Source organism: Micromesistius poutassou (genome assembly GCF_964030765.1).
Source record: "Micromesistius poutassou genome assembly, chromosome: 2".
NCBI classification, from domain to species: Eukaryota; Metazoa; Chordata; class Actinopteri; order Gadiformes; family Gadidae; genus Micromesistius; species Micromesistius poutassou.
Genome location: NC_140272.1, coordinates 20397711 through 20421092, shown reverse-complemented (window position 1 = coordinate 20421092; position 23382 = coordinate 20397711). Strand labels below are relative to the sequence as shown.

General features: G+C 49.5%; 2 protein-coding genes across 2 annotated transcripts; one reads left to right on the top strand and one right to left on the bottom strand.

The window, feature by feature from the left end:
* Positions 1–1995: 1995 nt before the first annotated feature.
* On the top strand, positions 1996–16329 carry dnajc11b (DnaJ (Hsp40) homolog, subfamily C, member 11b; the record flags this gene model as incomplete). The annotated part of the gene is made up of 16 exons (XM_084464500.1): positions 1996–2070; positions 2442–2571; positions 2961–3034; positions 3162–3263; positions 3455–3583; positions 3686–3808; positions 5366–5439; positions 5551–5740; positions 6957–7042; positions 8122–8238; positions 10889–11044; positions 11745–11814; positions 11989–12046; positions 13812–13954; positions 14664–14793; positions 15644–16329. The coding sequence occupies 16 exons, from the start codon at positions 1996–1998 to the stop codon at positions 15667–15669; spliced, it is 1683 nt and encodes a 560-aa protein (XP_084320626.1). The 3' UTR covers positions 15670–16329.
* A 1103-nt stretch (positions 16330–17432) lies between these two features.
* On the bottom strand, positions 17433–23382 carry phf13 (PHD finger protein 13). The gene is made up of 5 exons (XM_084464498.1): positions 23057–23382; positions 22238–22339; positions 20882–21064; positions 19828–20254; positions 17433–19633 (listed from the first exon to the last, which is right to left on the bottom strand). Exons 1-5 carry the CDS (start codon positions 23099–23101, stop codon positions 19401–19403), a joined length of 990 nt encoding a protein of 329 aa, XP_084320624.1. The 5' UTR covers positions 23102–23382; the 3' UTR covers positions 17433–19400.

Here is a 23382-nt window from a genome sequence, read left to right as displayed (position 1 = left end):
TTTTATAGTGTCTCTCTCTCTCTCTCTCTCTCTCTCTCTCTCTCTCTCTCTCTCTTTTCATTTTTACCTCTATCTCTCTCACCCTCTTACGCGTAGGTGTCATACCCCTCTTTCTTCCTCTGCCGTCTCTCTCGTTAACACACACGCGCGCGCGCGCACACACACACACACACACACACACACACACGCGCGCGCGCGCGCGCTCGCGCACACACACACACACACACACACACACACACACACACACACACACACACACACTCAACACTATTTTCATATGCATACGCGGGCAGACTGTCTAAAAATGTAGCTTAACCAGAACCGGTTCTTGCGACAGATGATCACCCTCCACCTCCCGAATACAAACGAAACGAGACCGACGAGAGACTTGAGACGCGCGTGGGCTGCAGGGTGCTGTCCCCCGCGGGGGTGCTGGAGCCCGCGGTGCTGAACGGACAGCTCCGCCCGCGCCTACAGAGCGCGTCTCTCGCACCGCCTCGGACTTTAGATTTTTTAGAGTTATTCCAAAAACGAAATCCAATCCCGTCGAAATTCGATTCAATATTTTTTCGATAATTTGAAACGGTGACCTCAGATGTATGTGTGCGGAGCGTTTCATTTGTTTCGCTGTTTTTTTTTTTTTAATTGTTGTTTTTCGACCATTCAAGTTGAAGGAGGCGCGGAAACGAGAGATGGAGAAACTTCGGTAGAATATTTCCGGAAACGAGGCTATTGGTTCCAGCCCCTTGGCCCGGGCTCTGTTCCGGTTCTCTGTCCCACTCTCATCACACACACACACACACACACACACACACACACACACACACACACACACACACACACACACACACACACACACACACACACACACACACACACACACACACACACACACACACACACACACACACACACACACGCGCGCAGCAGCTGATCCCCAGATGACCTTCCCGTCATTCGACCTCAGTGCTTCTTGTTGTAGCCTACGTGGCCATATGGCCTTTGCAAATGGTTGTTTATTTACAACTCACCATGAAGATTCTTTAGTAGTAGGCCTACAATAAATAATCGATGAAAAAAAAAAAAATTATTAAATCTGCATGTTTACTCAATAATCACACAACGTAGGCCTACAACGCTCCCTCGGATAAATCGATCAGGCACAAAGTGTTTAAGTTATTCTTATACAAAGATTTGTTTTACAAAGATGATATGTAAGTTATAGCAAGGCTATACTAATCATTACACCGTGTATTGATCTAGTCCTATCTGTTTCAGAATTCGTTAGGAAAACCATCTGCGCGTCGTAATTGGAGGCTGAATGCTTCCAGCAAAAAGAAGCCTACTCAATACGGTTTAAAAGAATGGATTAGGCCCAATATAAAAGTATGCATGTTATAATGTGTTCCTTTGTTGCTTGAGTTCATTGTTAACTGACCACTTAACGGAAATTAAGAATAAGCTACTAGAATAGGCCTACTAAACAATATTGATGCAAAGCGTAGATATGAAAACCGTTAACCTTTTGACAACATCATTTTTTAAAAGCCTACACGGCAACAGAAATCAATGAAAGAGTGAGACAATCGACTGCGCTGCTGGATCAATGTTCTCCTTCTGCCACTGCCGACGGAGGCACTTTCTGCCTCATCTGGACCTTCTTATGCACGCTCGACTTTTATACCCCTTCAGGATTTACTTATTTATCTGGCGTTGCTATACCTCGCAATAACATCCCATATGTTACATATTTTCACGAAATAACTGAACACAATAATGTATCGGCCACCATAAATGCGTCAATAAAAGTCACAGCATTTAACTAGTCAATGGTTACAACATTAGAAGTGAACTACTAAACTTGGACAATAAAACGCCCACCAGGTGGCAGTGCGCTGACTTACGCGCTCCTATCCAAAAGGTCGCTACGGCACGCCCCGACCAATCAGCTCCCAGAACACTGGCGATGTGGGCGGGGCCAGATAACACGCAAACATGGCGGCGTCCTTAGATGATGATTTAGAGCTGGACAACCAAGATTATTATTCTTTACTCAATGTCAGAAAAGAGGTAGGACAGCGGCATGTGGGCTTTGGACGATCAAACATTTGAACTGTGGATGTAAAGGCGGAGTAGATTGCGCGCACACATGACGAATCAGAGAGCCGCTGCTCGGTGCATCTCTCCGTACCGGCGCTCCATCCTCTTCTGGGGTTCATAGACGATCTGACGAGGGAACAGAGTTGTGTAATCATCTCGTTTCCAAAATACAGTTGATTGTTTAATTGTTTTAGGGATTTTCCCGAAACAACTGGTGTCATTCGGAAGAAGCCGGACAAAGATGACATTTGTCATTGGGGATGTGCCTAGGTCAACGGTGGAGTTGTGTAATAGTCATGTTCCGATCCAGCTGGTGACCAGAGCCGCCCTCTCTCTTACAGGCGACTCAAGACGAGCTGAAGGCCTCGTACCGGCGGCTGTGCATGTTGTACCACCCGGACAAACACCGAGACCCCGAGCTCAAACTGCAGGCCGAGCAGCTCTTCAACCAGGTGCACCAGGCCTATGAAGGTACGGGAGTGTGTGTGTGTGTGTGTGTGTGTGTGTGTGTGTGTGTGTGTGTGTGTGTGTGCACCAGGCCTATGACGGTACGTGTGTGTGTGTGTGTGTGTGTGTGTGTGTGTGTGTGTGTGTGTGTGTGTGTGTGCACCAGGCCTATGAAGGTGTGTGTGTGTGTGTGTGTGTGTGTGTGTGTGTGTGTGTGTGTGTGTGTGTGTGTGTGTGTGCACCAGGCCTATGAAGGTACGTGTGTGTGTGTGTGTGTGTGTGTGTGTGTGTGTGTGTGTGTGTGTGTGTGTGTGTGTGTGTGTGTGTGTGTGCACCAGGCCTATGACGGTACGTGCAGAAAGGCGAAGGCTAAATGTGATTTTGAAACGAAGAGTGTGTTGTGTTCCTCTCAGTGCTGAGTGACCCTCAGTCCAGAGCCATTTATGACATCTTCGGGAAGAAGGGGCTGGAGGTGGAGGGATGGGAGGTCTGTATGGTGCATTACATAAACCCTGTGTAGCGTGTGTGTGTGTGTGTGTGTGTGTGTGTGTGTGTGTGTGTGTGTGTGTGACGGACCTCTCGGTGAAGGCCTCCTAACGCCGTCGTCTGTGTAGGTGGTGGAGAGAAAGAGAACGCCGGCAGAGATTCGCGAGGAGTATGAAAGGCTTCAGCGAGACCGAGATGAGAGGAGACTGCAGCAGAGAACCAACCCCAAGGTCACACACACACACACACACACACACACACACACACACTGCAAAACAGCTGTTTCAGTAGCTCAGGGTTTTTCACTAAATAGACTTTTACACTTTAAACATTTCTAAACTAGTTATTCCAGTGATGTAAACACTTTAATAGCGTACGTGTTGCTGTTGTGTTGTGCTCAAGCTCACCGATGTGCGTTCAGGGTACCATCAGCGTAGGCGTGGATGCGACCGACCTCTTCGACCGCTATGACGAAGACTTTGAGGAGATGCCGGGGGGAGGCCTGCCTCATGTCGAAATCAACAAGATGCACATTTCGCAGTCCATCGAGGTAAACTCTTCACCCCGCATCACGAACGCAGGCCGCTCTGAGGCTGCTGGCGCGTTGCGCTCCGTTGAGCTCTGAGGATTCCCCTGCTTCCCTTCACCCCAGGCACCGCTGACCAACAAGGACACGGCCGTGCTGTCGGGTTCTCTGTCGACGCACAACGGAACCGGAGGAGGCAACATCAACATGGTGGTACGCAGGGTGACGTCAGCCAAGGGCTGGGGAGAGGTACGGCCACACACACCAACGTGAACACACACACCAACGTGTACACACACACACCAACGTGTACACACACACACCGACCTGAACACACACACACACCGACCTGTACACACACACACACCAACCTGTACACACACACACCAACCTGTACACACACACACCAACCTGTACACACACACACACCAACCTGTACACACACACACACACCAACCTGTACACACACACACCAACCTGTACACACACACACCAACCTGTACACACACACACACCAACCTGTACACACGCACACCAACCTGTACACACACACACCAACCTGAACACACGCACACACCAACCTGAACACACACACACCAACCTGTACGGACACACACACCAACCTGTACACACACACACCAACCTGAACACACACACACCAACCTGTACACACACACACCAACCTGTACACACACACACCAACCTGTACACACACACACACAACAACCTGTACACACGCACACCAACCTGTACACACACACACCAACCTGTACACACACGAGGAATACGTACCGAGGAATACATTAGACTCCAGTCTGGCGTTAGATATGCTACGGGACCACCTGTGACAAATCCATATTCCTAAATCTATAAAGATAACGTTATTTATCCACAGCCCTACGGGATGGACCATGGTCTCCCCTCTAGAGAACGTCTGTGTAGTCGTGTGTGTCTCGTCACATCCACTCAATGCTTGTCTCCAGAGTGTTGAACTGAAACTTTATCCATACTTTAAAAAACGTACCACAGTACACTCGGTTAATACCCGGGAAATTCTGGTATAGGAGTGAACCCCAGCGGACCCCCGCCGTGTGCACTGCGGCCCGTTAACGTCCTGGGGGGGTCTTAACCCTCCTTAGTAGTATATAACTTTATTATCCCCGTGGGGCAGTTGGGTTTGCGGCACAGTCGCCAGGCACTTCATGACAGGACAACAAACATATGACAGCAAGTAGTCCATACATCAGACACCAACAGACATAACATGGAGAACATACAACACACACTACAATACACTACATACCCTTGGATATGGCCAGGCCAGCTGGACATAAGATAGCTTATTTACTGATTTAAGGCTTTTATAGCTTGTGGTACAAAAGAGAATTTGGATCTGTTCTTAGTCATAAGGGGTGGGCAGAAACGACGCCTAGATGGGAGTAGTTTAAAATAACATGACAGGGGGTGTGTATAGTCACATACTATGTTATTGGCCTTTCTCACCAGTCTGTCTTTATAAATGACCTCAATGCTCGGCAGTGTCATCCCAAGTAGCTTACTAGCAGTTGTAACTGTTTTTCTGATTGCCTTTTTTTGTGACATTTCCAAACCAGCAAATAATACAGCAAGTTTCAACTTTCAATAAAAGCAGTGTAAAACATTTGAAGCATTTTGTTATTGACATTAAAAACAAGCAGTTTCTTTAAAACCTTCCTGGGGGGGTCTTAACCCTCCTGGTGGGGGTCTTAACCCTCCTGGGGGGTCTTAACCGTCCTGGGGGGTCTTGTGTGCGTGTGGTGGCTGCAGGTGGAGCTGGGGGCGGGGGACGTCCTGGGGCCCCTCTTCGGGTTGAAGGTGTTCCGGAACCTGACGGCGCGCTGGTGAGCCCCCGCAGTGTGCTGCTCAGGAGGAGCGTGGAGGGCGTTGATGCACCACGGCGTTGGGGTCATCTCCCCCCCGGCTGACCCCCGTCTCTCTCCTGTGCCCGTCAGCTTCCTGACGGCTCAGTGCGGCGTGCAGTTCTCCCCTCGCGGCGTCCGGCCCAGCTGCTCCCTGATGACGGCCCGCCACCTGGACCACAACACCATGGGCTACCTGCAGTGGCGCTGGGGCCCCAGCAGCGCCATGACCACCAGCCTGGTCCGGGACACCAAGACCTCACACTGCACCCTGGCCCTGCAGGTACACACACACACACACACACCAAGACCTCACACTGCACCCTGGCCCTGCAGGTACACACACACACACACACACACCAAGACCTCACACTGCACCCTGGCCCTGCAGGTACACACACACACACACACACCAAGACCACACACTGCACCCTGGCCCTGCAGGTACACACACACACACACACACCAAGACCTCACACTGCACCCTGGCCCTGCAGGTACACACTCACACACACACACACACACACACACATAGTCACACACACACACACACACACACACACACACACACACACACCAAGACCTCACACTGCACCCTGGCCCTGCAGGTACACACACACACACACACACACACACACACACACACACACACACACACACACACACACACACACACACACACACACACACACACACACACACACACACACACACACACACACACACACACACACCAAGACCACACACTGCACCCTGGCCCTGCAGGTACACACACACACACACACACACACACACACACACACACACACACACACACACACACACACACACACACACACACACACACACACACCCACACACCAATACCTCACACTGCACCCTGGCCCTGCAGGTACACACACACACACACACACACACACACACACACACACACACACACACACACACACACACACACACACACACACACACACACACACACACACACACACACACACACACACACCAAGACCACACACTGCACCCTGGCCCTGCAGGTACACACACACACACAGTCACACACACACACACACACACACAGTCACACAGTCACACAGTCACACAGTCACACACACACACACACACACACACACACACAGTTGCACGCATGCACACACACGCGCGCGGTCCAAAGGGATCTGGATTCACGCCAATGAAGGCCTCCTTACACACACATGCTTGGTGTGTGTATATAAATATGTCCACTGAGGACACGACTAAATACATTCAACGTACGAAGTTGCTTTTGATTTAATGAAATTGAGTGATGAAATGGTTAGTAATACCCGGTCCCAGAATACATCATTCCACTGTGACATCCGTCCTCAGAGGACCTCAAGGGCTTTGGTTTTATTATTACATTTTTTATTTTATATATATACATAAATAGATATTTAATATAATATATATGATTTTATATCAATAGATCCACATTTGATTCCACGTCTTCCTCCCCACAGCTGGGGGTCCTTAACTCCTACCTGATGACGAGCTACCAGTACAAGTTCCAGGATGAGGACCAGACCAAGGTCAAAGGATCCCTGAAGTACGTCAGTCTGTGTGTCACAGCTCCGTCTAGACGGGGAAATCCAATAACTCCTGTTTCAGAGGAACGCGGTATTTTGAATTACCTCCACAATCAGAATCCTATTACGACGTCACATTATACCTAATTCCCCGCTTTGATACAATTATCCTATCACTGTAAGGGGCAGAACTATTTACACTTGAAATGAAACATTATTTCAAGATGAAATGGGCACCCTTGTAAATACTTTTCTAACTGAACCTTCAGAAAGTGGATGAATGCGACGCTCTGTATCCAATAGTTTATAGTAGGGCTGGAACGGTTCAAGTAAAGAATCCAAACCGCTCAGTCGGCGAGTCCTGGCTCCAGGCGTGTATGTAGCGTTCTGTTCAAAAAGGCATACGCAGAAAACCCTTCAAATAAAACTATTGGCGGAAAAAAGGGTTGTTACGCCCTGATTACTGTACCCAGGGAAACGTCTGTCTGGGACAATGTGTAGTCACTGTCCAGCAGGGCTCAAGACAAATTGAGTCGCACCCCTTTTTTTCGCTGCTTTGTCGCAGTATTGGCTCGTCCTTTGTCAAGTACCATCCATCTGTGTACACTCAATATGAATCTATATGTGTACGTCCTCCCTTTGCCCTCCCCTGTTCTGCCAAAAACACACCGAAGCTATGACCCCCAAACCCTGATAGGAACTGAAACTATGACCCCCAAACCCTGATAGGAACTGAAGCCATGACCCCAAACCCTGATAGGAACTGAACCATGACCCCAAACCCTGATAGGAACTGAAGCCATGACCCCAAACCCTGATAGGAACTGAAGCCATGACCCCAAACCCTGATAGGAACTGAAACTATGACCCCCAAACCCTGATAGGAACTGAAGCCATGACCCCAAACCCTGATAGGAACTGAACCATGACCCCAAACCCTGATAGGAACTGAAGCGTGAGTGTTGTGCCCCTCGTGTGTAGTCGTACCTCTCCTCTATCTCACTGTCTGCCTCTCGCGATGGTGTCTGTCCAGCGCTGTTTGTTTTCCACCCTGACTCTCTCCTCCTCCTCCTCCTCCTCCGTCTGGCTCCTCCCTCAGGACGGGCTGGTTTGGCACGGTGGTGGAGTACGGGGCGGAGAGGAAGATCAGCCGACACAGCGTCCTGTCTGCCACCGTCAGCATGGGGATCCCCCAGGGGGTGACACTCAAGATCAGGTACACAACTTCATCATGAAAGCTGATCCAGGAGCCAGGCCTCGCCGTAGCGGGTGGAGACACCGCCCCCGCCATCACGGAGCCACCAGCACAGCCTCCAGCGTCGCTCTCAGTATTAAAGCTCCCCTGCTGCTTTATGGATGCTTTAATAGAGCTGTTAGTGGGCCCCTGATACAGAAGACGTTCAAGAGGTTCAGCCTTGGTGCAGAGTTACAGCCACTACGAGCCACGCCCACAACCAGCTCTCCACTAACGCTCCGTCTTTAGAGGCGGGTCCAGGTGGAGGGTGGGGGCGTGGCCCTGAGCAGCTTGTGTCCACCGTACCATGCGCTAGTGTTTACAGTGGAACACTGAACACTCCGGGTGCTCTACATCAAAATAATATATTATATTTAGATATCTATATAATATAATATATATTATCATGGTCCAAAGCTGTTTGCACCTCCGGATGATGTTATGAATCCCAAACGACTGCGTCGGGTTCTCAGACGCCTCTGGTTCTTCCACTTCCACGTCAATATTAAGTACAGACTGAACCGCGAAATGGAGGAGAAGGGGATTGTTGCTCTGGGTTGTCTCCCGCCGGAGCCCCGCTGCCCGCTACTGTGGCAGCGGGGCTCCAGTGGGAGACAACCCCGGGCAGCGGGGCTCCGGCGGACAATCCTGGGCAACAATCCTTTTCTCCTCCATGTCGCGGTTCCCAATTCCTTCTCAACCATGGCCGAGATAACCCCCGCTATGAATCGCAGTCTAGTCTTTTCACCAAATGGGAGCTTTATGCAAGCTTGCGTTATTGTGTTGCGTGTTATGCGCCATAACACCAACAGCAGGTTATCCAAATAACAAAGAACACTTGCGTTACAGTGTGTGTATTCACACACACACACGTGGCGCTCGCACGGTCCTAGCTCATTGTCTCATTGGGGGGCCAAATTCTCTGGGCGGGCCAAGCAGAGAAAGGGGAGGTAACCTGGCCCCTTATGACGTCATATGGGGACAGCTCCCAAATTGCCGCGTTTGAGCCTTCATTTTTTCAAAGGCGGAGCAAGATACCTACTGCTCGATTTACACCTAATGCAATTTTAAGCTACTGGGGGACCATAGGCAGGCTAGGGAACTCATATCAATGTTAGAAAACCTCATAAAGTGAACATTTCATGCCATGGGACCTTTAAAACATCACACAGACGTTTTGAATATTACAGAGGGAAGAGGATATTTGATGAAGCAAAAAGTCACCAGTTTGAACTCGTTAATGTGATACTGTAGCTCTTTTTGACGGTCCTCTTGGGTCAATGCAGCAACGTGTTGCTGTGAATCATTGTCACGTTACAAGGACATTTGAATATTATATCAGAGGGAAGTGCGTATTTTAATAAGCACAGACTATGGCTTGACCTTTCATAAAAAACTATAATTATATGAATTGCTGGTGGCTGTAATGAACCGATATAAAATGCTTGAATACATTCTCAATAAGCAGACAGTGTTTGGTTTGACCTCGTTCTGTTGCTGTCTCCTGACGAGGGCTTTTAGCGCTCTTCATGTTGGGTAGTGACCGATGCAGCCTGGTCACTTTAATGCACAGGTACAGATGATCATCTAGTGCTCTACATGGACTCTGGCAGACTGCGTACACAAAGCATATGCCAGATGTTCTGAAAGGCATTAGATGCCCAAGGTCATTTCCAAAGGCCAAAATAACTATTTGCATTGAATTGTGAGCGAGAGATAAAGCTTGTGAGCAGAATCTAATTTAGATATAATCTTCCAAAATGGTGCCATTTAAATGAACAGTGTTCCGGCTTTTATAGGTTCTGAAATATTGTCAATGCATTTTTCATTGTCCACGCCTTTTATTATTCATGACAGATTTTATTAAGCTAGAAATTATTATTACTAATGTAATGAGGGTACAACTTATAAATGTGCAAATCAGAAAGAACATTTGCAGAGGAAGTTCTGCAAAACGGGGTATTGTTTGGCAAAAATGTATTTTTTGCAAAATAACAAAATATTGCTGCCCCCATTTCTTAACCGAGTACAAAAATGTGCAGGAGGAACATTCTTTTTCTTTTTATGGACAGGAGTTAAAAGATGTCGCATAGGAACTTATATATATACACACACACACACACACACACACACACACACACACACACACACACACACACACACACACACTTTCATTCTTTCGGTTCACAGGCGAGCTGGTCCAGCCGAACAACAACAATAGAAACTGGCGAAATAAACCAATGCACAATTTCTTGTTTGTCATTGGGTCGGAGTGAATTGATCAGCGTTCAACAGACCACCAGGCGGCTGCAGGAGGGGGGGGGGGCTCCGTATCCAAGGCACCCATCACCGGCTCTGTAGCTCACAGTTGGTCTCACGCCTTTCTGCCTAATATCCCATTTATTTTCTGGCAGGAATAAAAGCAACCCCTAGCAGATGGCTTTTAGTTTATTTTGTTGGACCAAACAAAACCCAAGCTCATATTTGTTCCCTTTGCGACCTGACTTCACTTGTGCCTCACAGTGCGTTTGTTGTGTGTGTCGGTGTGTGTCGGTGTGTGTCGGTGTGTGTCGGTGTGTGTCGGTGTGTGTCCGTGTGCGTCCGTGTGCGTCCGTGTGCATCCTCCCTGTAGGTTGTCACGCTCCAGCCAGACCTACCTGTTCCCCATCCACCTGACGGACCAGCTGCTGCCCAGCGCCGTCTTCTACGCCACCGTGGGCCCCCTGCTGCTCTACGTGGCCGTCCACCGCCTCATCGTCGTCCCCTACGCACGAGCACAGAGACGAGAGTGAGTGGACCAGACCTCAGACCCTAACCCTAAAGGAGGTGGTGCCTTCTAGTGGACCAGACCTCCTCTCTAAAGGAGGTGGTGCCTTCTAGTGGACCAGACCTCCTCTCTAAAGGAGGTGGTGCCTTCTAGTGGACCAGACCTCCTCCCTAAAGGAGGTGGTGCCTTCCAGGTTCTCCTCCCTAAAGGGCCTCTCTGGTCATTGACGATGGTCCACCCAGCCTGTACTGCAGGTCTCACTCCGACGTGTGTCCAGCGGTCTAACTTGTTGTGTGTGTTGATGTTGCTCTGTGTCTTCACAGACAGAGGGGGGGGGGGGGGGGGGGTCATCATGGTGGCTTCATGTCATTCTGCCTACAGTGGTTGAGCTGCCCGCTGGTTTATTGCTGTTGTGGATTTTCAAAGCGGAGGAGGACCATAAGCTAGAGACGAGCGCGTAGAGCTACCACCCTGCCAGGGTGAGGCGTCAGGCTAGTGTGGTTAGTCTTCTCTCCATATGCTAAATGTTAAGAGGACCGTCCCAGATGCTGTCACTGGCACAAGAAAGGCAACCCGAGATGGACTCAAGAGTCTAATACATATTTAAGAATACAAACGGGGGGGGGGGGGCTTGTTGTGCTGCGCTAGGCAGCCTCGCGGCCCCGCCGCCCGCTGACGGCTGACAGTAGCCGTGGTCTGACGGCCAGCTCCTGTCTTCCAGAGACCTGGAGCTCCAGAGGATCAGCTCGGCCACGGACATAGCCAAGAAGAAGCAAGAGGCCGAGTCAGCTGTAAGTGCGCGCACGCACGCACACACACGCACACACACACACACACACACACACACACACGTTGTGTAGCATTAACATAGTTGCCCAGGTTTGACTCTCTCGTTGTGTCATCTCAGGCCTTCCGTCACTCTTGGCTTGTTCCTCCTCCTGTCTTCCTCCTCTTCTGTTCTTCAGGTTTTGCTGATGCAGGAGTCTGTGAGGAGAATCATAGAAGGAGAGGAATCCAAAATGGGTAAGAACGCACGCACGCACGCATGCACGCACGCACGCACGCACACACACGCACGCACGCACGCATGCACACACGCCTACAGACCCACACAATTGCAGCAGCAGCAGCTGTGAGCTGTGAGCTGGATGGTTGGGCTGTCAGGCTGGTGAGGAGGTCCAGGTGAGGCTGTGTGGCGGCGGCGGTGAGGACGCCGCTCCAGGGCGTGTTGTTGTTGTTGTTGTCGAGGCTGAGAGACGAGTCGGCCAGCGACAAAGAGATTACACTCCCTGTGCTGCTGTTTGTTTATACAAGCTGTTGTGTGTGTGTGTGTGTGTGTGTGTGTGTGTGTGTGTGTGTGTGTGTGTGTGTGTGTGTGTGTGTGTGTGTGTGTGTGTGTGTGTGTGTGTGTGTGTGTGCATAGCGCCTTCTAAGACACTGTTATAAATCAGAATGTTTGGGGTTGGGGGGGTTGTGGGGGGGTGCTGGCCCAGTTAGAGCGTGCTATGTGTAGCTCACGCTAAACCAGCACCAGGATGAATGGATGACACAGAGCTCACTCTGCAGCACGGCGACCACTACTGGTATCAAGAGTTATAAACCAGTGCCTGAAGTTCATTTTTGAAATGGGGGGGAAGTCCCCCTTTAAATGCTTCACATGGGGCGTTTATGTCACCGTTATATTCGTTTTATTCGAGCCATGGATATATTCTGTCTTTGGACTGCTTAGTAATGTTACTGTTAAGAGAATCTTTAGACTGTCTTTCGGGTAATGATGGATCAGTTAGGGTTAGGGTAAGGTCAGTGCACAAGTACAAAAAGGTAACAAAGCAAATATTTATTTATTTACTGTAATACAGTAAAATGTTCAGCTGAACTGACTGCAAAAAAAGCTTTTCGTAGGCCAACAAAAAATAAAAAATCTAATCTAAATGCTGTAAAACAGATGTACGTGTAAACCAGTGTGTGTCCCACCTCGGATCCGACCAGAGGAGCTCCTCTACACCACAGTGAGCCCCAGGCCTCCGTTATGCTCTGAGTCAGGAGTGAAGCGTTTAGCAGGTTGAGTTTGACCAGGTGAGCAGAGAGTGAGACCAGTTGGTGATGTGGTGTGGCGTTGTGAAGGCCGGTGTCCTCCAGGTGAACCCAGTGTGCTAAATGATGAGATTTGTGCTTAGAGTTTTGGAAAAATGTGATTTAGAATTTCTATATGAGTGAAAACAATGGCATTGTGCTCAGAGTTCATCAGTCTGGAGTCTTGTACTTGATACATGAGATTCAAGTTCTCAGAACCGTGTGCATAGTTCATAGTTCCGTCTGTTGTGTGTGAACAACGGAGAACAGCTGTCAGAGATCTGAAGCCGTGAAGCAACCGGACAAACAGAGCGCTCCACGTCTAGAGATGAACAACTGAAACATGGAAACAGCAGCGTTAAGGTAGCATTAAGGTAGCATTAAGGTAGCATTAAGGTAGCATTAAGGTAGCATTAAGGGCGATACCCGGGTTCCAGCGTCCTGCTGGAACCCGGGCGCCTTGGCCCGCTGAGTAAGGCTTCCGCTCCCCGCTTTAGAACTCTTTAGATCTCTTTAGTGCACTCTGTGGGCTTTGAGGACATTACCGGGGGGGGGGGGGGGGGGGGGGACACACTGGCGCCGGGGAGAGGAACCCTCTGTGTCAGGACTAACACTAAACTGACCGGCGCTGCGTTTGTTCCATCCCCTGAAACGCTTCATTCACGTGTCCCGCATTGTTATTGTGAACGACCTTCAGGCGCTGTTTGTCCCCCAGGTCTGATCGTCCTGAACGCCTGGTACGGCCGCTTTGTGACGGACACCAGCCAGAAGCAGGAGAGAGCGCAGGTCATCGACGTCACCGTCCCGCTGCAGTGCATGGTGAAGGACTCCAAGCTCTGCCTCACAGAGGCCTCCAAGGTGGGGGGGGGGGGGGGGTGTGTGTGTGTGTGTGTGTGTGTGTGTGTGTGTGTGTGTGTGTGTGTGTGTGTGTAAACGTGTGTGATGGACTACATTTCCTGTAGTCCATCACTTGTAAAAACTTGTAAAATACAAAAGAATCATCAACGCAAACTTTCTTTTTCCTTTCCTCTCAAAAGGCTTTGTATCAATTAGTTTTGTGTCTTTATTTCTTTAGCTGTACAGTCCGTACCGAGTGCTACTGTGGTAACTGGTTCTCCTGGTGTATACGATAATGAACTCTTGTAGCTTCTTGTGTGGCAGTATCATTACCTCCTGAGTTCTATCCAGTAAACCCACAATCAGAAGCAGCCAATGGAAAGAGTGCCCCCTCTGCCCCATCTAATTATTATGCTAATGAATTTATTTAGGCTAGGCAAAGCTAATTCCAATACTAATAGCCTAAAAGCCATTAGATTCTTACCATGAAAGAGTCACACCCAACTACCTCTAACCCAAGGTTTATTTCTGCCTGTGTGTGTGTTTCTGCGTGCATGCATACGTGTGTGTGTGTGTGTGTGTGTGTGTGTGTGTGTGTGTGTGTGTGTGTGTGTGTGTGTGTGTGTGTGTGTGTGTGTGTGTGTGTGTGTGTGTGTGTGTGTGTGTGTGTGTGTGTGTGTGTGTGTGTGTGTGTGTGTGTGCGTGCGCCTTTGGGTGTGTGTGTGTGTAGGTGGGGCTGCCAGGCTTCTACGACCCGTGCGTAGGAGAAGAGAAGAGTCTGAAGGTCCTGTACCAGTTCCGGGGGGTCCTGCACCAGGTGCTCTCTGCGGACTGCGAGGCTCTCAGGATCCCCAAACAATGTGAGTGGAGCCGCTGCTGCTCCGTTAAGAGGCTACAGCAGCAGAGCTGTGGACACTGGAGATCGTTCAAAACGTATTGATTCACTCTTCACTGTATGACTGACATTAACTCACTCCCTTCTGCCCGCCGTACAACAACTGAACGGGTCTGGGTTTCTAGTGCTAGGACCTAGTCTCTCTTTGGCAGTTGTTATCGTTTAACACTAAAATAATACTTAAAATAATTCATTACAATTTTTTTAAAGTTTTTTTGTCTGGATGCAATTCTGCACGTTGTACTATAACATTACTCACACGTTTCCTTGAGTGCTGGTGTCAGGGTACTGGTACTGGTACTGGTACTGGTACTGGTACTACGCTACCACCACCGTTCACTCTATTTAATTGGCGAGTTAAAAATGGCTGCAAGCGGCAGAATAATTGCAACATCCCTGAAGCCTCCGTACTATCACTCTGCTCTCACCTCTCTCCTCCGCCCTCCCTCTCTCCCCCGCCCTCCCTCTCTCCCCCGCCCTCCCTCACTCCCCCTCCCTCCCTCCCTCTCTCCCCCACCCTCCCTCTCTCCCCCTCCCTCCCTCCCTCTCTCCCCCGCCCTCCCTCCTGCCCCTCCCTCCCTCTCTCCCCCTCCCTCCCTCTCTCCCCTCCCTCCCTCCCTCTCTGCCCCTCCCTCCATCTCTCCCCCTCCCTCCCTCCCTCTCTCCCCCTCCCTCCCTCTCTCCCCCTCCCTCCCTCCCTCTCTCCCCTGCCCTCCCTCTCTCCCCTCCCTCCCTCCCTTCTCCCCTCCCTCCCTCCCTCTCTCCCCCTCCCTCCCTCCCTCTCTCCCCCTCCCCCTCCCTCTCTGTCCTCACAGCTCACAGAATAGACGCTGAGTCCTAGAAGCCCACTTCTGCCGGATCTCCACGGCTGGAAGGGGGAAGAACTCACAAGCAGCACAGGAGGAAGTTACAGCAAAGAAGAAAACACAAGGTTGTCATCCTCCCCGTCTCCCTCCCGTCGTCTCCTCCCCGTCGTCTCCTCCCCTGCTGCTGTGAACGAGTCCTCCCGTCTCCTGTCTCCTGTCTCCCGTCTCCCGTCTCCCGTCTCCCGTCTCCCACCGTTGCGAGGAGGAGGATCAGGAAGGTTTGGACCTCGGCACCTTTTAGATTTCTTTGTTCTCTACATCCAAACCAAAGCAGACTGGCCAGATGGATGGATGGCCCCTCCCCTCCCAGTGACCCTATCAGTCCTCAATGCCCACACCACAAACTCACTGATTTGACTTGCATCCAACGGGGGGTGAGTGATCCAGAGGGAGTTTAGTGCCAGACCAGAGCTTAGTTTGAAGCTGATCGCTTGACATTTATAATGTCAGGTGTATTGCAACTTAAAATGATTCATTCTGGTATATTTGATCCAAAAGGAAACATTTTATCCTGTATGCATATCACTACAGCGCACACTCACCATTGTTTTTAAATTCCGACCTCATTCTGAGGCACGTTGAGAGTTGACGGTTACGCTCAACAGCCAGCACCTCTTTGGCGGAGGAAACGTTTAGAATCAAGACATGCATATAAAATCTCCTTATTTCTCTAAATTGTTGAGTTGAATTGTCTCGACGGTTATTATTCTGCCTCGTGGCAACATGTGTGCTGCTCTGTGGGAGACGGCGTTCTGTCTGTTGACGTGAACCACAGAGCGACCGTTTCTCCATACATGTGTTAGGATGTGTTTCACTGTTTATCATGTTATCCAGTTGTAATGTTAGGATGTTGAAGTATGCCACCCATGTGCCATACCCTCGCATTTGTTCATATTGTCGATTAATTTGTTGATGTAATGATGAGCAAGACTCAGGCATTCCTTAACTTCTGGATGGTTCTGTCGTTGACGATAAGGGTCTGTATGGTATAGATTAATAATAGTCATAATCTACATAGGCCATTCTTGAATTGTTCTGCACTTTTTTTGCTGAGAAGGCAACTATTTTAATGTAACGGTGGTCCCATAATATTTTACAACCTAGCACACTCCAGGATGGTTGTATTCTACTGTATTATAGAAATGAGCTATTGTATATTATACAAGATAATTATGTCAGTGGAAGGAAAATACTTTGAGTCCCCTTTCATTCCGTTGTCACAATACAATTATACAAATGTATGGGCATTATATTGTTGTAAAAAACATTGCTGTGAAATCAAGCACTAATTTAACATGTAGCTGGGACAACTATTCAAGGCTATCACAAGTATGACTCATGTGGAAAATGTAAATTTGGCATAATCAAAATGTTCTTTTCTATAATCCTAGCCAGATACCCCTATGCTAGCTCTCAGTGAATGATAACACCACAAAACCTAATTTCCTTTCTATGTTGTCCCCCTCACCTTATACACACACGCTGGTCCCGGCCAAATGACTCCTGACTTGAGCTCCGCTGTAGCGCCACCATGAGGCCAACAGAAGGACTGCGCGCTGTAAACTGAACGGTGTTTGAAGTTGTGTGTGAGGCGCCTCTTTGCCCTCGTTGTGGTAGTGCAATAAATACCAACTGATCTGTGAGCTGCAGTGTTTAACGTTTATTGGCATAACCAGTTGATTTAGAAGAACAACAATGTGCTACTTGCTGTTCAACAAAAACCCCTCAATGGTTAAAATGGTAACTCTTTATTATACAATAGTTTCACAGAAACAGTTTGCACCACAGGCCTACAGACAAAGCTTTCTCAATAATAGGATGAAACAATTCCTGATCATTCAAACCAAATAATTATAATCATAGCAACCATAATAGGATACGTCTTCCATTTGCACCTGAACCAGATTCAATCTTGAAAAGCGCTAATTTGTTTCAATATGTAAAAATGGGAAAAATACAAATGACTCTACATGCAAATTGTATTTTGAGGCGTCAAACTATTTGTACAGCTTTGCATGGCCCATTAGCAAGTGTTTAGAAATATCAGGAAAATCAACCACAGGACGCAGCACAGCGTTGGAGGAGTTTGGTACTGAACCTAATTTGTTCTTAAAGTCAAAGTTGTTTGGTCATTATTTGTATAAAAGTCAATCTCGCATTGTGAAATCCCATACTAGACACTGGCATCTAATGTGTCCAAATCACTTTCAAGTCCCCTCCATGTGATCTATGGCTTATATATATTGACAGACACAACAGGAACACGTAGCCTACGGCTGAAACATAAGAACGGATAAAGCAGGACTGAAAGAATACTTAAAATAGTTTGTCCAAATCTCAACTCTTTTAAAAAACACACTCAAACAGGCCAAACATGAACAGTGAATACTGATCAGCACAGAGCTGAGGGGGGGGGCAATGGATCCTGGACCTGCATGACCTCCTGCCCCCCCCGCCCTAATCTCCCATTCTGAAAAACTGGATTAAAAAAAAAACGTTGACTGATCGTAGCACATGCATTACTGATGTGTCTCTGTCTCTCTCTCTCTCTCTCACACACACACACACACACACACACACACACACACACACACACACACACACACACACACACACACACACACACACACACACACACACACACACACACACACACACACACACACACACACACACACACACACACTTTCCCCCACTTGTGAACATCCTGGTAGGCTGAAAGCGTCCCTTTTAAACACATGGTTATATTGACCCTTTTCTGAACATGGACATATTAAAACAAAAACTATTCAACTACACACAATCCAATTATTTTTCGAGTGTGTGCACAAGCTGTGTTTATAAAGAATCAACATCTCAACAGGTTTGTGCTAAAACATGCAAGGTGGAGCTGGAGTCAACGGCCTTCATCCACCACCCAACAGGAAACCTATTCTTTAAATAATATCTAACAGAGGAATCCTACTTCTCTTTGTCCCCTCTTTGAAAGCTGACTCCCAGATAACCACTGACCACCACTGGTGTTGATAAAGAACTCCAGTGAGCCAGAGGGACGACCTCTGGTGAGGCAGTGGAGAGGCAGCAGGGGCCCAGTGGTTCAGAAGGTAGACCGTACCTCACTGCAGACTGTTGACCAGGAGCCTCATATTCTAAACAGTGTTGACAATAAGAAGAAAATAAAGAGTGAGATGAATAGAATGTCTCTTTGCTCTGTTGGACTACACCGCCATGTTGTATGACCAGCTCAAACATTAGAGATATTTCACTTTATGTAACGAGTGCCAGAGGACTTAAATCACCGCTTGCATTGAAAAGACACACCTGTTTAAAGATTTAAAAAAAGTGCAAAACCTCTAACCTAAAAATCCCAGCATGCACCGAGGCAGGTGGCAGTCATCAGAGCATCATATGGCAGTTCCAGTGTTCACCAGACATTAGCGATGCTGCTACGCTTACAGATTGGCGTACGCACGGGGAAGCAAATTGGCCACAGCGCTGTCAAAGAGGTCCACGGCAACTTCAACTAGATATATATCTATAGATATATCTATAGATATATCTATAGATATAGATCTATCTCTCAGTAGAAAATGACGGACGGGACAGGACTGGGCGGCACGACGGAGGTCAGTTCACACGTTAACGTTAAGGAACCGTTGTGGATGGGGTCAAAGGTCATAGTTGGGGGGTCAACCCGGGGGGGGGATTAATCGAGCAGGTGTTTCCGCGGGCCGATGCGCGAGCGGTGGGAGCGGCGGGCGTCCAGCGTGCCGTGCGTGTCCCTGCAGCTCTGGCACATGTACGTCTCGGGCACGTGGCTCTTGCGGATCTTGGCGCAGGACAGGTGGATCCAGGTGTTGCACGTGTTGCACTCGATCATGGCGCGGCCGGCGAAGGGCTTCATGCAGAAGCAGGTGACCAGGTCCCACGAGTCGTCATCTGGGCAGACGGGAGGAGAGGGACGCAGGTCAACACCCTCACACTCTCTTACACTCTCTCACACTCTCTCACACGCTCTCACACTCTCTCACACTCTCTCACACTCTCTCACACTCTCTCACACTCTCTCACACTCTCTCACACTCTACACGTCACCACAGCGTCCCTCCACACACGGGTCCAGTCAGCCTTACCAGAGTCCACCATGATGTCCTCGTCCTCTCCCGATCCGTCCTCGTCTCGGAAAACCACCTGCTTCCCCTGGCGGAACACCGTCCTGCTCCCCGGGGACGGCTCCTCCGTCTCCGCCTTCACGGGGCCCTCCTGAGGGGCCCGGCCGGCCCAGCAGCGCTGCTCCTCCGCCGGCTCCTGCTTGCAGTGCGGCGCGGGGGAGGGAGGGTGCAGGGGGATGCTGATGTCGTCGTCGGGCTCCTCTTTGATGGCGTGGGCGCCCAGAGGGGGGGGGTAGTGCAGCTGGGGGCCGTGTGGCGCTGGCGGGTGCAGCAGGGGCCCGCTTGAGGCCCTGGCCGGGCCCAGCCACTCCTTCTTCCTGTTCCTCTTCTTCTTCTTCAGTTTGTCCGCCTTCCTGCGGTCGTCCAGGTGGAGGCCACTGAGCACGTGCTGCAAGGGAAGTTAGAAGTTAGAAGGCACGTCGCAAATATGAACTAAACAACTTAATAGTCGGTTATTTACCTAGAGACAGGAATGTTGTTATACATTCTGTTACAGCAGCCCTGGAATGGAACCATTTACTGTAACACACCGACCCTTCTTAACAAAGAAGATCCTGGCTCACTAACTGTAACACACTGACCCTTCTTAACAAAGAAGATCCTGGCTCACTAACTGTAACACACCGACCCTTCTTAACAAAGAAGATCCTGGCTCACTAACTAACACACCGACCCTTCTTAACAAAGAAGATCCTGGCTCACTATCCTGTAACACACCGAACCTTCTTAACAAAGAAGATCCTGGCTCACTAACTGTAACAACACTCACTAAACCCCCTCCTGTCCCAACCCGTGTTTCCTGTGTGTTTTTGTCTGTTGTAAATAGTCCATATCTTCTCTGTATCTTTTACCCCTTGTTCGTCTTTCCCTTAGTGATTCAGGTTCTGTCTGGACGTATTTATGATGTTATTTCATATCATATATTTTAATGTATGACCTAGCCTTCCTGGCTTACTCAGACACAGGATTGTTCCAACGTATGCCTGCCAATAAACCAAGATGAACATCCATGTACCTCTTTCCTCGTGTGGCTCGCTGACGTGGGCCCTTGATGAGGGGACTTTCGACTCCTCTCCTGGGGGCCTTTGGGCGGACGCTGGGGGCAGGAGGACGACGAGGGGCCGGGGGTCCAGCCATCGCTGTCCGCCGTGCTGCCGGTGCTGTTGGGGGGGCTGGAGCTGCTGCGAAGAGAAGAGTCCTGGTGGTGGGAGGAGAGACGTGAGGACAGCACTGGAGAGACCCGCCGGGACAGATTCACTCAGTATCACCTCTCATGTGCCGCACTAACCTACTGCCTGAGCTCCAGTCACGGACCTCAGCCTCATTCACCGCCTCACTATCATGTAAGGCAAGCGGTCATAAAATACTCTGCTGCCACTCAAGGTTTTTCTGTACAAGTCATTAAAAGACAAAAAAAAAGAAGCTTGACAGAACATAGCATGTAGGTCATAACCAACTAGTGTGGAAGGCATTTAAAAAGACAACGGGTCAGATACACTTCCTCCCTGTTAAGACCACAAGACACAACAGAAGCGTGTTCGTCTGTCTCACTTCATCCTGCTTAAGCGCGGCTATCGTAGCACAGCGGTAGCCAAGGTCCCGCAAGGGAACGGGGGCCGAATGCTTTTGATAAGAGGACGGCGGCTCCAGGCCCTCTTACCCTAGCATAAAGAGGTTAGAGGGAGTCCCTGCAGGAGGGACAGCAGCCCGTGGGCTAGCGTAGGGCAAGTGGGCTGCCCAAAGTCTGTGGATTAAACAAAGGCATGGCATCACAACACACCAGACAGGGGGCCATGCAGTGTTACACCCCAACACAATAGCTGACTCTGTGCCAGATAACCTACTCAATATTCAATAGTGTCGACACCACCATGTTAAAGTCTACTTTCGAATGGTGACTTGAAATCAATTCAGGATATTTGAGGGAATGTGAATCCAAAAGAAACTAGCACCACGAGGAAAACCTCCTCATTTCAAAACCTGATGCATATTGAAATATAAAAACACAAGCAAACTTGAGACCACATCTCATTGACAACTAAACTGTTTGAAAGGTTGAACAACCTTAAGTTAGGCTTGCTAGAGCCGTCCAGTGCAAAAGAGAGTCAAGCGCGCAGACACAACCCTTCACAGCCATGAGCGACGGTCTTGTGTGAAATAGCTACTTCACAATCAGCGCCTTGGATGCACCTAGTCGGGCCAAAGGACATGCAACACAGCCTTCAACCTCTCCGTAACGTCGTAATGTTCAATCTGTGATGAACGGTTTACCTTACACTTTGCACAAACACGATTATAACACAATATTTATAAGAAGAACATGCATGACACCACGATTAGTCCGTTTAAGGAAGCCGGCTGGGGTCCTTACCTCTTGTGGATACGGGATGTAGCCGGCGTAGGCCAGGACGAAAGTGCAGAACTTGTTGAAGTCCTCGACTGTCCGCCTCCGTCTGAACGGCGGACTGAACTCCTGTGTCAACAAAAGCAGATCAGTCCGACCTCAGGTCAGCAACGGCACCGAACGACGTATCAATCACCACTTCACACACAATCCTATGAATAACACGAAACCTGTTCTGCTTCCATTTAAAAAGCTAATATAATGTACCTAGTCTTCGTGGTTGTTTGTTCACCAACCCCCACCACACACACTGCACGGTGAACGACTCACCACCATGTCACTAACAGCCAACACGGTCCAGTCCTTTCTCAAAGTAAAAGTCGAAGGCACACGTTCAACGGGTCACTACGCTGTCGTTTCAAACCAATCCCTTGATCGGAGGATGATATAATACACACACATATCTATTATATCAGTATATAACACCGTGTCTGGTGCAGATCGGAGTACTAGTAGCAGACGTACAGGTTAGCCTGCAGCCTGGTGGTGACTCGTCCCTAACCAGTCACCACCCCGCAGGCTCCGGGCGGACGGGTCCGGTTTGAACGCGTCGCGGTGGACAAAGAGGACCCACACGGACCGACCCGACGCTGAACCACACACTGGTGCGTGTTGTGAGTCTGTTGTGTTGTGTTGTGTTGACGCCGTCGATGCACGGAGCGAGGGACTCCGCGGGGCTACGTTAGCAGCGAGGCTACATCGTGTCACTTGCGTTAAGTTCCCCTCAGGTGACTCAATCAATGCACACCTTTCAGTGACAGGACAGCGGGACGGAGCTCTGCTCACCTCGGACTGGAAGGCGTGCGAGGTGGTCGGGGTTATGTCGCCCATCGTGATGACACCGTGATCCTCCTCGCTGGTCTCTCCGCTTTGAGTCCGGACCAGTAAATAAACACCAGAGTTGCCGCTAGCCTGGCGGTGCTAACGCCTAGCTCCGCTCAGTGCCGGGGTTCGGTTCACCGCCGGGGGACGAAGTGCGGCGTTACGCGTGCTCTCACTGGGCATGCAATCCGCCTAAATTGCAAAAAAACAACTATGAAACAACACGTGAAGCGACAGGGACAGCTGTCGATCCCGCATTATCTCGATGTGTGAACTGAACGTCCCCCTCA

Excerpts from the sequence above, each read along its gene's own strand:
- phf13 (XM_084464498.1), bottom strand. The coding sequence starts at position 23,101 with ATGGGCGACATAACCCCGACCACCTCGCACGCCTTCCAGTCCGAG. Across the intron at positions 21,065-22,237 it reads ACATCCCGTATCCACAAGAG|GACTCTTCTCTTCGCAGCAG; the intron begins GTAAGGACCCCA and ends TCCCACCACCAG. Across the intron at positions 20,255-20,881 it reads CGAGCCACACGAGGAAAGAG|CACGTGCTCAGTGGCCTCCA; the intron begins GTACATGGATGT and ends CTTCCCTTGCAG.